Genomic DNA, 11,695 nt, shown 5'->3' on the forward strand with positions numbered 1-11,695 from the left:
AACCCAAAAAAAACACCCACACAATTTTTAATTTTGCTCAAGACCAATTTTTTTGAAGGTAGAGCTGCACAAACAGGTTATCCTGGACTAGCTCACAGGCAAATCCATGGAGCAGCTGCCTCCCTGCAGTACCTGCCTCCTGCATGCTCCCACCTGCAGGAAATGGGAAATAGTTTTCTCTTTTTTACAGAGGACAAACCTCCCTCAATCACCCCCGAACAGGCTCTGTGATTACAGAGGAATTAGGTGAGGAGCAGCAGCCCAGGCTGGCACTGCACTGACGCAAAAGGATTAGTGTCCTTTAATGAACCCATTTCCTACTGTCCCTCCTGGGTATTGTTTCATAAATGGGGCCATGGGTGGTGGCTTGGGAGAAAAACAAAAAGCAGTAATAAAAAAAAAAAGTATTTGGCCACTTCCTCGAGGGTTTGGTTGACCTTTTTTCTGACTGCTGTGCTAACAGGGTGATGTGGAGGTGCCAGGAAAGCACTGAGGTTGGCTTGAGGTTGGTGGCAAAGATGGTGAAAGCAGGGACAAAGAGTTTGAGGTGGCTCTGGATGGTGCTGCAAAGGGAGAGGTGGAGATGCTGGGAATGCTCAGAATGGGAAGTCGAGAAGAGAAACAATCACACCATGCAAGGAGAATTTGGGGAAAGGCTTTTCCCAGGGAAAAAGGCCTGTGCAGGATGCTGGGAATTAACCCAAGCTCACTGCTGGGGAATGATTAAAGCAGGCAATGAGCTGGATGAGGCAAGTGCTGGTCTTCTGGGAGGGCTTTGGGAATCCAACTTCATGTCTAGTGCGGCACCTTCATGGCCCTGGGAGCGCTTGGGCTCCAACTGAGTCCTCTTAAATAAGCTATCTGAAAGAAAATGAAGCCTTCAGCCCCATTTCCAGTGTGTGCTTTGCTTTAAAAAGCAGTTCAGGGACTTGTTCGTGGGGAAATTAGTAAGACTGTGGAACAGGCATGTAGAGGAGACTTGAATTTTGGGGTAAGTGAGTAAAATGCAAGAAATATGCAATGGTAAAAGAGGACAGGCCTGGTTCTGGGATGATCATAGAACCGTGGAATGGTTTGGGTTGGAAGGGACTTCAAAGCTACCCAGTTCCATGGGCAGGGAGACTTTCCACAGACCAGGATGCTCCAAGCCCTGTCCAACCCCGCCTTGATTCTGGACCTGTGGGAACAGGTTGTAAAAGAGCTTTTGACTTCCATGAGACGCCGTCATTTGTCACCCTGCCTGGCTCCTGGTGTGGCATAATCCTGCAGGGGAAACCCACCACATCCCTGCCCAGGAGCCCTGCAGAGACAGGAGAGAGAGCAACTTCCCCACTTTTGAGATAAGGTTCTATCCACAGCTGTGCAGTGATTACTGGGTGGGTGGAGGGATGGATGGATGGATGATGGATGGATGATGGATGGATGGATGATGGATGGATGGATGATGGATGGATGGATGTTGGATGGATGGATGATGGATGGATGGATGGATGATGGATGGATGGATGATGGATGGATGGATGGATGGATGGATGATGGATAGATGATGGATGGATGGATGATGGATGGATGATGGATGGATGGATGATGGATGGATGATGGATGGATGGATGATGGATGGATGATGGATGGATGGGTGGATGGATGGATGATGGATGATGGATGATGGATGGATGATGGATGGATGATGGATGGATGATGGATGGATGGCCTGATGGCCCACACAGAGGCAGGAGTTTGTCACCAGAGCAATCTTGAGTTGGGAGTCATCTCTCAGGAAATAGGAACTTAATGATTGAACGAGTCACACTAGTGAGGAAATTCTGGGTGATTAAGCTCATAGTCAGAGAATATTGTTAATAACCCACTCTAAAGTGTGTTGTCATTTTATGGTGTGTGTCCCAGGGCTCATTTAATCAGGAATTGGTCTCAGAGCATCCATCCCAAGGGATTGCACCACAGAAAATGTTCTATTGTCCGTACTGCTGTACTCTTGAACCTTTCCTGGAAGGGAAGGCTTTATTTTTGTAATATCTCATCTTCCAAAAGCTCTGCAATCAATTCATCAAGGCACAGCCCGGCCTGGGACATGAGAGGGCTGCAATCCAACAGTGATAAGAGATTTGGAGTAAGTCTGTTGGTCAAAAGCTTTGAGTGAGCGGTGGAACAGCAAGTCCTGGAAAAAAAAAATAACAGGAATGCTTTGAAAGGAACATTGTTCAGGATGTCTCCCAGTGGAGAGTGTTGCAAATTGATCCAGGAGAGTTTTAATTTTATGAGCCAGTTTTAGATTTATAGATTTCCCACCACATATTAGGGAAAATTCACTGCATATCTTCCGAACACAGCATTCTTTGCTCCCTAGACCATATATAGAAGCAAAACACCAAACTGGCACTCAAAACTCTGAGGGCTGCCAAGAGATAGGCCATCCAAAGTGATAAATATATAGGGAACAAGGCAAAGCTGCCATATATGGCAGTGAGAGGGAAGCAGCATGGGCCGTATCGTCCGTATGAAATGGGAACAGTTGCACTTGGCACTCGTTTTGTGGTACTTGGAGTTTTAGAAGTCAGGGCATTCCTGGGGTTGGGATTTTCACCTGCTGCAATTTGCTGTATGAAGTTGGTTTTTCCTTTCTGTTCTTCCAGCTTGCTGCATGTAACCCCTGCAGAGAGCTGATGGCCAAGTTTGCCCAATCCCTCAGCCTTCTTTTGCTCCCTTTTCCTGGATGCTTTGGGGGCTTAGTCATCAGTTGTTACTGGTTTGTGTTCCTCCAGCTCTTCTGACTCTGCACATCTGGGATGTGCAACAGAGAAACTTCAGTCTTCCCAGAAGTGTAATCTCCCTCCACGTTTGGTGTTCTATGGGGTAATGCCCATCCAAAACCTACTCCAGTCAAAGGGGGCAGGCCTTCTGTCCTTCCTAGAAGGATGTGAACAGTCCCAGATAATTAGTGGTCATTTACCTTAACCCAGGAGAAGCATTTCCTTTTCATGCAGCTGTGTGAATAACCTTTGCTGAGGTGAGAAGCACAGAGTTTCACCTCAGAGGTTTCTCTTGTGCCGCCCCAGAAAAAGGGAGGAACTTCCCAGGCTGGAAAGTTGTCCTCAATTCAGACTTGGCCCTGGATAAGATGAAGAAGTGTGGGTTTAGACTGGACATTGGGAAGGAATTGTTCCCTGTGAGGGTGGGCAGGCCCTGGCACAGGTTTCCCAGAGAAGCTGTGGTTGCCCCTGGATCCCTGACAGTGTCCAAAGCCAGGCTGGATGGGAACTGGAGCAGCCCAGGACAGTGGAAGGTGTCCCTGCCATGGCAGGGGTGGGACTGGATGAACTTTAAGGTCCTTTCCAACCCAAACCATTCCATATTCCGTGATGATCTCACAGGTGCAGCTCCACCTCAGAATAATGGAAAATCTGCTTGTCCTCGGTGGTGATGGTGGATCTTCTTTCACCCAGGGATTATGACATACCTGCAAGATCTAGTCCCTAATTTGTCCAAAAGAGGGACAAAATCCTTTCATAACTCTTTCTTCATCTGTTCCCTGTTTTTCTTGGTGTTTATGGAATTGATAAGCCTTCATGTATAAGATATAGACAGTGCATAAACGAAAACAATTAAATGTTTTTCAGAGCTCCAGTATATGCAAAACCGCAGTGCACGCAGGGGTCATTTCAGATGAAAGAGGCGGCTTTGTGGACGTGATGCCTGTAGAAAAGAAGAAAACCTACGTTGGCTCCTTAAAGAACGGCGTCCAGTCAGAGAGGTGGGACTTCTTTCCTTTGTTCTTTCCTCTCCTGTTCCACAGCGGGCTCAGCTGCCTGTGGAAGTCAGCAGATATCAGCTCCAGGGGCTGGTGGCTTGGAAGGAGGTGACAGTGTCACTGTGAATTGTGACACCCAAAGAAATGGAGCGTGGTGTCCTGCTCTTCCCCCAGCCAGGAGCTGCGTTCAGGCTGCTGTGGAAGGTGGGAGATGTTGTTAAGCCTGGTTAGGTTTTGTTACAGCACAGGTCCAGATTAATGGGTTTTGCTGTGTGCTTAACACATCAGGAGATATGCACAGGCATTTTCAGTTTTCAGCCCAGGTCGTGATTTGGGTCTCATAATTTGGATTTCCATTCAGTCCTGGGGTGTGGGATTAATTTGTATTTCTTGATTCACATCCTCTATTCTCTTTGAAAAAGCATGAGTAAATTAACCTCTTGAGACATGATCAAACACTTTTTGAAGATGAATTTGCCACCCTTGTGGGTTTTTTTTTTTTTGTAGTTTCTCTTGGGCCAGCTGTGATGGTTTCAGTGACCAATTGCAAATGCGCACTTCCAAAATCCTGCACCTCCTCAGGATCACAACAATCCAGTCACAGCTCATCCAGTTGTTTTTAATTTGAGACTTCACTTTCAAACTGTTATGTATTTTTTTTCAGATGTTGATGTGATGGCACTGATTTCTCTGGGCTATCTTTGCAAGTACAGAATTTCCCACATTTAGGGGAGTTTTTGGTCACTGCTAGCTCTGTCTGCTCTCTGCAGTTTTCTTTTATAAAGACCATAAGAAATTCTATCAAGTTTGCTGGTTTTATTCTAACAATGGATATTCCAGAATGCTTTAGAGCATCTCAAGAAATAAAAACAGACTAAGACAGGAAAGCTATAGCTGTTAAATATGGGGGTTTTAATATAGATTAGCGTCAGCATTTTCCAATTTGATACATTGGATTCAGGTGAAAAACCTCCTGTTCCTTTGAATTTTTTTTCTATCTCAGTCTTGCTTTCACTTATCTTTTAGTATAAAAGACAAGTTTTTACAGGGATGGCAAACTGTGCCCTAGCTAAGAATAAATCCCATCACACTCAGGGATGTGCAACGTGAGCAGCCAGTGCTGATCTGAGAGGTGAGGGAAACCAGAGAACTCCTCACAGTGGGGATGAAGATTTGGAAAGTGTTATTTACACTCAGTTATGAGGAGCAGCTTCATGCTGTGAGATCCACCAGAGAGTGAAATAACTTTTCCAAGATTTTCCAAGGTGAACCCTTACACTTTGGGACACTGGAAATAACCTTGGGTAAAGATACACCAAACAGGTATGGGAGAAGATTGCCTTGAGGATTTGCTGGATCCTTACCCTTGTTGCAATGTTTATTTTGTGGGAATATGAAATTTTGTATTTTTCCTGTGTTTTTTCAGCACAGTGGGACTTGGGAATAGAAACACCCCCTTTCCCCATTCTCACAGCCACCCCAAGCAGCTTGGAGTCAGAGCATCTGGGGACACCTCTGCAGACTGAAAACGAATATCCATATTTATTGTCATTTAACGTGAGCTGATCTGGCCATTCCCACTGCCAGCACTAGGAGCCAAGCCAGACAGGCCCTGGGAACCTGCCAGCCTATTTGACAACTGTTTTTTAAGGAAAACATATTCCTCTTTATGCCTGAATCTCTGCACTAGGGAGCACAGTGTTCCCTGGATAAAAGCTAGGGCTGTAAGAGAGTCTGTTGTCTTTCAGCTCCTTTTGTTGGCATTTACACTACAGATCTGGGTTGAAAACATAAAAAAAAGGTGAAACCATGGATTTGTGCCACTTCTTTTTCATCCTTTATCTTTCTCCTGCTCCTGGTAGGAAAGAGACAGGAGAAATTCAGGGTTCCCCGTTTGGGTTCTGCAGTGTCTTCATTTGGTTCATTCCACGTTTGTTTTCTTTTCCTCTTTCCTTTGTCTCCAGCTTGAAGAATCCTTCAGATGGGAATGCTTTCCGAATCTTTGCTGTGAAGCAGTAAACCCCCAGGGAAGGTGCAGGTTTCTTTGGGAGAGCTCTCTGTTGATCTCCAGAGACGCCAAAGCTCCTCTGAACGGCATCAGCTCTGCCCGTACCCTCCTTGCCGATCTCCTTCAGGGAATTCCAAAAGAAAAGGGGAAAAAAAATCCTCCAAAAAAGACCCCAGGTTCTGACTCAGCTGTTGGCATCTCATCGCACCCGTGCAGCGTTGTATCTTTCCGTCTCGTGTTTTTGTTTCTCTAGGGGCATTCAGCGACCATAAACTGTTCAAAGTTTCATTTTTACCAGAGGTGTTGCTACACAGAAAGGCCGTGGCTCCATGTGCAGCAGATTCAGGGATCTCAGCCTGGGCCTGGATGGTGTTTTTAGGGTGTGAGGCTTCTCCTGGGGTGGGTGTGAGCATCAGCAGACTCGGGAGTGAGCGGCTGTCCAGGCACTGGACACTTTGAAATGAGAAACTCATTGAAAAATTGCATTGTTTGGGGAGAGGATGGGCTTTGACAGAATGCTTTTGTGTATGTTGGATGGTTTCTGTGCACAAGAGGGTAAAAAGTGGTGTTTTCCCACTGAGGTGGCACTGCTGTGTGAGGCTGCTGGGTACCTCGAATGATGGTTTTTTGGGATGTTCTTGGCAGCCAAAATTGAGGTTTCGTGGGCCTGGAGCAGGGTGTGAAATGGTGGCAGAGATCCTCACTGCAGAAAATGAGGCCACCAGATCATCCAAAGAGCAGGTTTAGTGTTTGCTGGTCAAACACTCCCAGGTATTTTGCAAATCTGGCAAACCTCTGAGCAGTCAGAGAACTGGGGCTCCTGTGCTGGCACATCTCATCCTATCCTCCACGCCATAACTCCAGTTAAATGCAGTGTATTGGTCTATACAGCAGTGCTGGTTGTTTTATAGTAGTTAAGTAGTGATAAAATTAATCTTATTTCTGCTAGGAATGGTTGCATCTGTAGGAAGCAGGTTCACTTTCCCTTTGTGAAGCTCCTGGTGGTGCGTGCAGTTCTGACACTTTAAAGATGAGGCATAAATTGGGGTAGATTAATTTTTCCTGTCCAATTTGTGAAGCCAACAGATCCCCACTGTCAGTGCAAATGCTCATTTGATACCCAGGACAGTGGGTTTTGCAAAACCCATAAGGTGTTGTAGTGAAGTTATTCCATATTTTGATATTTTTGTCTTGATGTGCACCCAAATGCATTTCAAAGCTGAGAGAAGGGCTCAGCATGAGCTGCTTTTTAAGGCAGAAGAATATTCTCTGCTGCATATTGGAAATGAATTTTTAGGATTGGTCTAAACACAAATCTGTTGGGTTTTTGACACACACACATCCAGTAACTTCATCAGTCATGAGAAGACAAAGTCAATAATGGTTCTTCAGTTCTTGTAAAAGTGCAGTCCTCCTGCTCAGTAACTGAATTGTAATATTGGAGAACAAATGGGAAAATATTTCCCTCTATTTGGCAGATGTTTCACAGCTGCTCTTATGCCCAGAACATGTTTGGCTTAATCTAGACAGATATAAGAGCCATCTCATCAAGCTCCCTCAAAACACAGACCAAAAGCATTTATATGATTAAACGCTTCTTTAATTCTGTAAACACCATGAAATCAGCAAGGAAATGACATTTAAATGACATTTATCACTCAGTTTGTCCCATCACTGGGATTTATTTCTCCGTAAAATCTGAATTTGGAAAGAAATCTTTTGTAGAACCTGAAATTTGAGCTGCTTTGAGCTGTCTCCAAAAATACTGCACGGAAAAGCTACTTTTGGGGCGGATAGAGAGAAGTGACTCTTCGTGTTGTCTTTGTTTATGTAGTATTGTCGTCCAAGGTGTACAGTATTGACTTTAGATAGGAAAATTGAACAATTTCTTTTCCTTATTAAATAAATTGGTGTTAAAAACAGCTGGAACACATCCTAGAAAAGCTGCTGGTTGGGAGCGTTGGAGATGTTGGCAGTGAGGAAAAGCTTCCCCGTTTCTGCCCTCTGTGAAGGGTGTGCTTGGTCTGGTTGGAGCCCATCCAACACCGCAGCAAGGATCTGGGACATCCTGGGCTGGGAATGGAATTGGAGAGAGTGAGGGATGCAGTCAGGCTCATGGGGACTGCGAGAGCAAATAAAACACCTTGGGGGAAACCCAGGATCCGTGAAAATTGTGGCTGGAAGGTGATGGAAAGGAACATGAGGGCTCTTGGAGTAAAACCCAGGGGATTACTGTGAGCACATAACAATCCAAACAGCTGGGGATGTACCTAGGTGACGGAAAGGGGACAGGGGAAGGGTTATTATCCCAACAGAAATATCCTAAAATGCTTAATCCAAGTTACATTTGCGTATTTTTATCTTCAGCCAACTGGTTTGGATTTTTAGAAACTGATGTTAATTTAAGTCTGTATCTGTTTATTTTTGTATTTGTTGTACAAAAGAGAAATTGTGACTTTACTACACAAATATTTTTCGAGGTCCTGGGTGCTATTAATTTAAACATACCTCCACCAGAATTAGGGGTGATCAGGTCCTCCAGGGCAGTCATGACCTATCAATGACTTGCAATTGTGTGTGCTAGCTATTCATGAATAGGTGGGACAGTACCAGTTTTTTAGCCAAATATTGACAGATTTTATTTCTGATACCAAGACACTTCTCAGCCTGCTATATTTCAGTGCAGCTTAAAGATACATCACATCTGTATCTCACCAGGCCTGCTCCTCCTCAGCCCCAGCTCAGCAGAGCCATGGGCACCTGAAGCATCCAGGTGTAGCCAAAGCTGATGCTGCCTGGTTGTTCTTTTCCAATATTTTGGGATTTGGAAGCAATGGCATGGTCATTGCAGGACATCTGGCTCAGCCAAATCTCCAGGAATCACAACCAGGGTGAATTCCAGAGCCTGTGCTGTGGGGCCTTAGCTCCACTCATTCCTTCTTTTAAAGACTTTCAGCCAACAGCTGGTTGAGGTGGCTCCAGTTGGTCACTTGTGCAGTCTAAATATTTAGGGCCAGTTCATAGAGTTGCTTTTCCTTTTTTTTTTTTTTTTTTTTTTTCTATGAAAAATGGTGTATTTTACTTCCTATGTATAAAAGTTACTTGTAAATTTTTGTGTGCCTTTGCATGTTTTCCAAGGGGCCGTGGTTGTTTATAAACTAGATTTTTTTTTTTTTCTAAATACAGAATTGTAAAATATCTTTTCCTCCCTACCCTTCCATTTTCTTTTGATTTCTGAATTATTTGTGAAATAAAACCTTCCCAGAATGAATGCTTCCCTTGTCTTTAATGCTGAGCCAGAGTTGGGTTTGTGTTTAGAAGAGTTATTTGTGTTTAGAAGAGTTATTTGGGATTAATCCTGGGGACTGGAGTGTCCCCTGGAGACTCCAAATGAGATTGGGATGTGCAAAGCCTTTTCCACAGACAAATAAACTGCCCAGTACCCAGACACTAAAATTCAATCTTTACCCCATAAAAATAAGAAGCATCCTTAGTGAAACATACTGAGAGTAAAGGAAAATCACTGCCTGTCTTTGAATTTCTGCAACATAAGGGCTGAGTTAGACTAATGGGTTGGAAATAGTGTTTAATAATTATATATATAATTATATTATTAGTAATTAATATTAAATCAATAATGTAATAATTAATATACAATTATATTAATTATGATAATTAATAGTATTATTTGCAAAATACAAGTGAGGTGAACTCCTCCCCATCTGAGCAGGCTGCTGTGAATTGTACCCTCAGTTTTTGAAAGGAAAAGTATTCAGATTTTGTAATTCCCTTTGAAATTTTCTCCAGGCTCATCCTTGCTGACAGCACCACAAATCAAACCAAGTTTTTTCCTGGTTATCCAACCCCATTTGGTTAAAGGAACAACACAGGGAAGTTCATAACTCATCCTCCAGACAATGAGCACCAGATGGGTTTTGACCAGAAATGTGGGCTGGGCTGTGGGATGGGGTCCTGATTGACCAGGCCATGAAATTTGTCTTTTTTCATCACCTATACAAGAGGATTAATGTTAAATCCAGAGATGTTTGGTTTATTTCAGGGCTGGGCTGATGCAGTTATTATACTGTTATACTATTAGAATATTATTATAATATTAGAACAGCATTTTCCTGTAAACCCCAGCCTAGGACTGATAAGATAATATCATTTTTGCCCTGCCAGTGATTTCTGTCAAAGGGAAGTTTCGTGGCTCCTGCATGCTCTGCGATTCCAAACTGCCCATTTGAATTTACTTTGTGCTTTTGTTCCCCCATTCTCACTGCTGCAAAAATACCTCCTTCACTGGAAATATTTGGGAAGATTTTCCTAAGCAGAGGGGGGAATTCAGGCTAATGGTTATTGTGAGGCTGCCCAGAGCATCCTGTTCATGGCAACAGTTGGTTGATACCCTATTTGTTGGTGCTACAAAATGCCCCTTTCTGTGATTTGGAACTGGATGATATTTAATGTCCCTTCCAACTTGATGATTCTGTGAGTTCTGTGATAAAATTCAGGTCCTGGTTGAGAGCCAAACAGCATAACACTCAAAATTTAGGGCTGAGCCTAGCCCATCCTTTGGGTTACTTTCCCACTTTTTGACACTGTCTTTGACTGTCTCCCCCTGCTCAAGCCCTGGGCTTTGTCCTGTGCTCATCCAGCAGAAATTGGTGTTATTACAAGTGCTGTGTGAGAGCAACATGACAAACAAAGCTGTGTCTTCTCCCTGTACAGCAGGTATGAAAACCAGGTGAGTGGAGGCTTAGGGTAAAACACACAGGCAGGAGAAAAAATGAATTCTTTCTTCCCCACCTGGGGTGGGGTTCAGATTCTGCTTTAGCTGTGAAGGCATAGAGATTGGAAGGTAGAAGGAAAGTGGAAGGGAAAAGAAAGAGAAACCCATGTGGAGCTGAGTGAGGGTGGCACATCTGATATTCCCACATTGCTGGGAATCCCTGGGGATCAGCAGTCAGCCAGGCTCCCTCTGCTTGCTGCTTCAGGCACAAATATCTCGTTGCTGGTTGTTTTGCCTTCTGCTGGCTGTTCCTCAGCCCGTGCTGAGCTCATCAGAGCCTATGTATAGCACGGGCATACCTTGGGGTGGGTGTCCTTCCAAAAACCCACAGTCATTTATAGGATGCAACCCACGGTGGGGCTGGCTCTCATTTACACTAAGGACCTACTTTAGGGCACTTAGGAGGCATTTATGCCGCTTTAGGGTGTGGAGAGAGCAGCGTAAAGAAGCCTCAGTGTAAACAGAAACCACCCTTCTATCTTGTTGACAGTGGTTAAAATTGGGTTAGGGAGTTAAGTCAACAGACAAGGTCTGCCTTATGCAGCTCCCTGTGCTCCTCACCCAGGGGAGGGCTGTCTGCTCAGCCACTGCACAGCCCAGCACATGGCAGGGGGATTCGGTGTCCAAAGGAATTTGAGGATATTTATAGCGGGTGAAAAGTCAGGAGGCGCAGGTGGAATGTGAGAGCTGAAAGCAGAAGGGAGCAAAATAAATCAGGAGCTTTGGGATGTCTTACAAGGGCTGACTCTGTGAGGTTTGGGATCCTGTGGGTTAGGGGCTGTGGGTGACCACGACCCCAGGGGGGACCTTACAACATTTGCAACTGGCCTGAGGAGTGTTTGACTGATATCTGAAGATTTAATTTAGCAGCTGCCTCAAGGCTTGTTTCTGCACAACTGCCTTTTGCACAGGTGGAAGCTGAGAAAATACCACCTATGAACTGACCCCAGGGGCCAGAGGACAAGTTTGTCAGAAACAAATCTCAAAAGCTGCCCAATTTCCCTTTTTACCACCTGAGCAAGCTTTGTAAGTTTGAAAAAAAAGAAAAAAAAAGTAAAACCCAATAGATTGACTGTAGGAGGGGTATTCATACCATTGTAGTTTGATGTGTTTGTAAGGCAAATATTAT

General features: G+C 44.4%; 1 protein-coding gene across 1 annotated transcript in view; it reads left to right on the forward strand.

Annotated features, from left to right (window-relative positions):
• The window catches only part of CRISPLD2 (cysteine rich secretory protein LCCL domain containing 2), a 30,814-nt gene extending 21,769 nt beyond the window's left edge, over positions 1–9,045 (forward strand). The window contains exons 14-15 of the mRNA XM_023934506.2: positions 3,636–3,769; positions 5,731–9,045. Coding sequence (XP_023790274.2) covers positions 3,636–3,769; positions 5,731–5,785 — 189 coding nt within the window. The 3' untranslated portion in view covers positions 5,786–9,045. The remainder of the gene's footprint in view (positions 1–3,635; positions 3,770–5,730) is intronic.
• The last annotated feature ends 2,650 nt before the right edge of the window (positions 9,046–11,695 follow it).

Source organism: Cyanistes caeruleus, chromosome 12 (assembly GCF_971803275.1).
Source record: "Cyanistes caeruleus chromosome 12, bCyaCae1.hap1.1, whole genome shotgun sequence".
Classification (NCBI taxonomy): Eukaryota; Metazoa; Chordata; class Aves; order Passeriformes; family Paridae; genus Cyanistes; species Cyanistes caeruleus.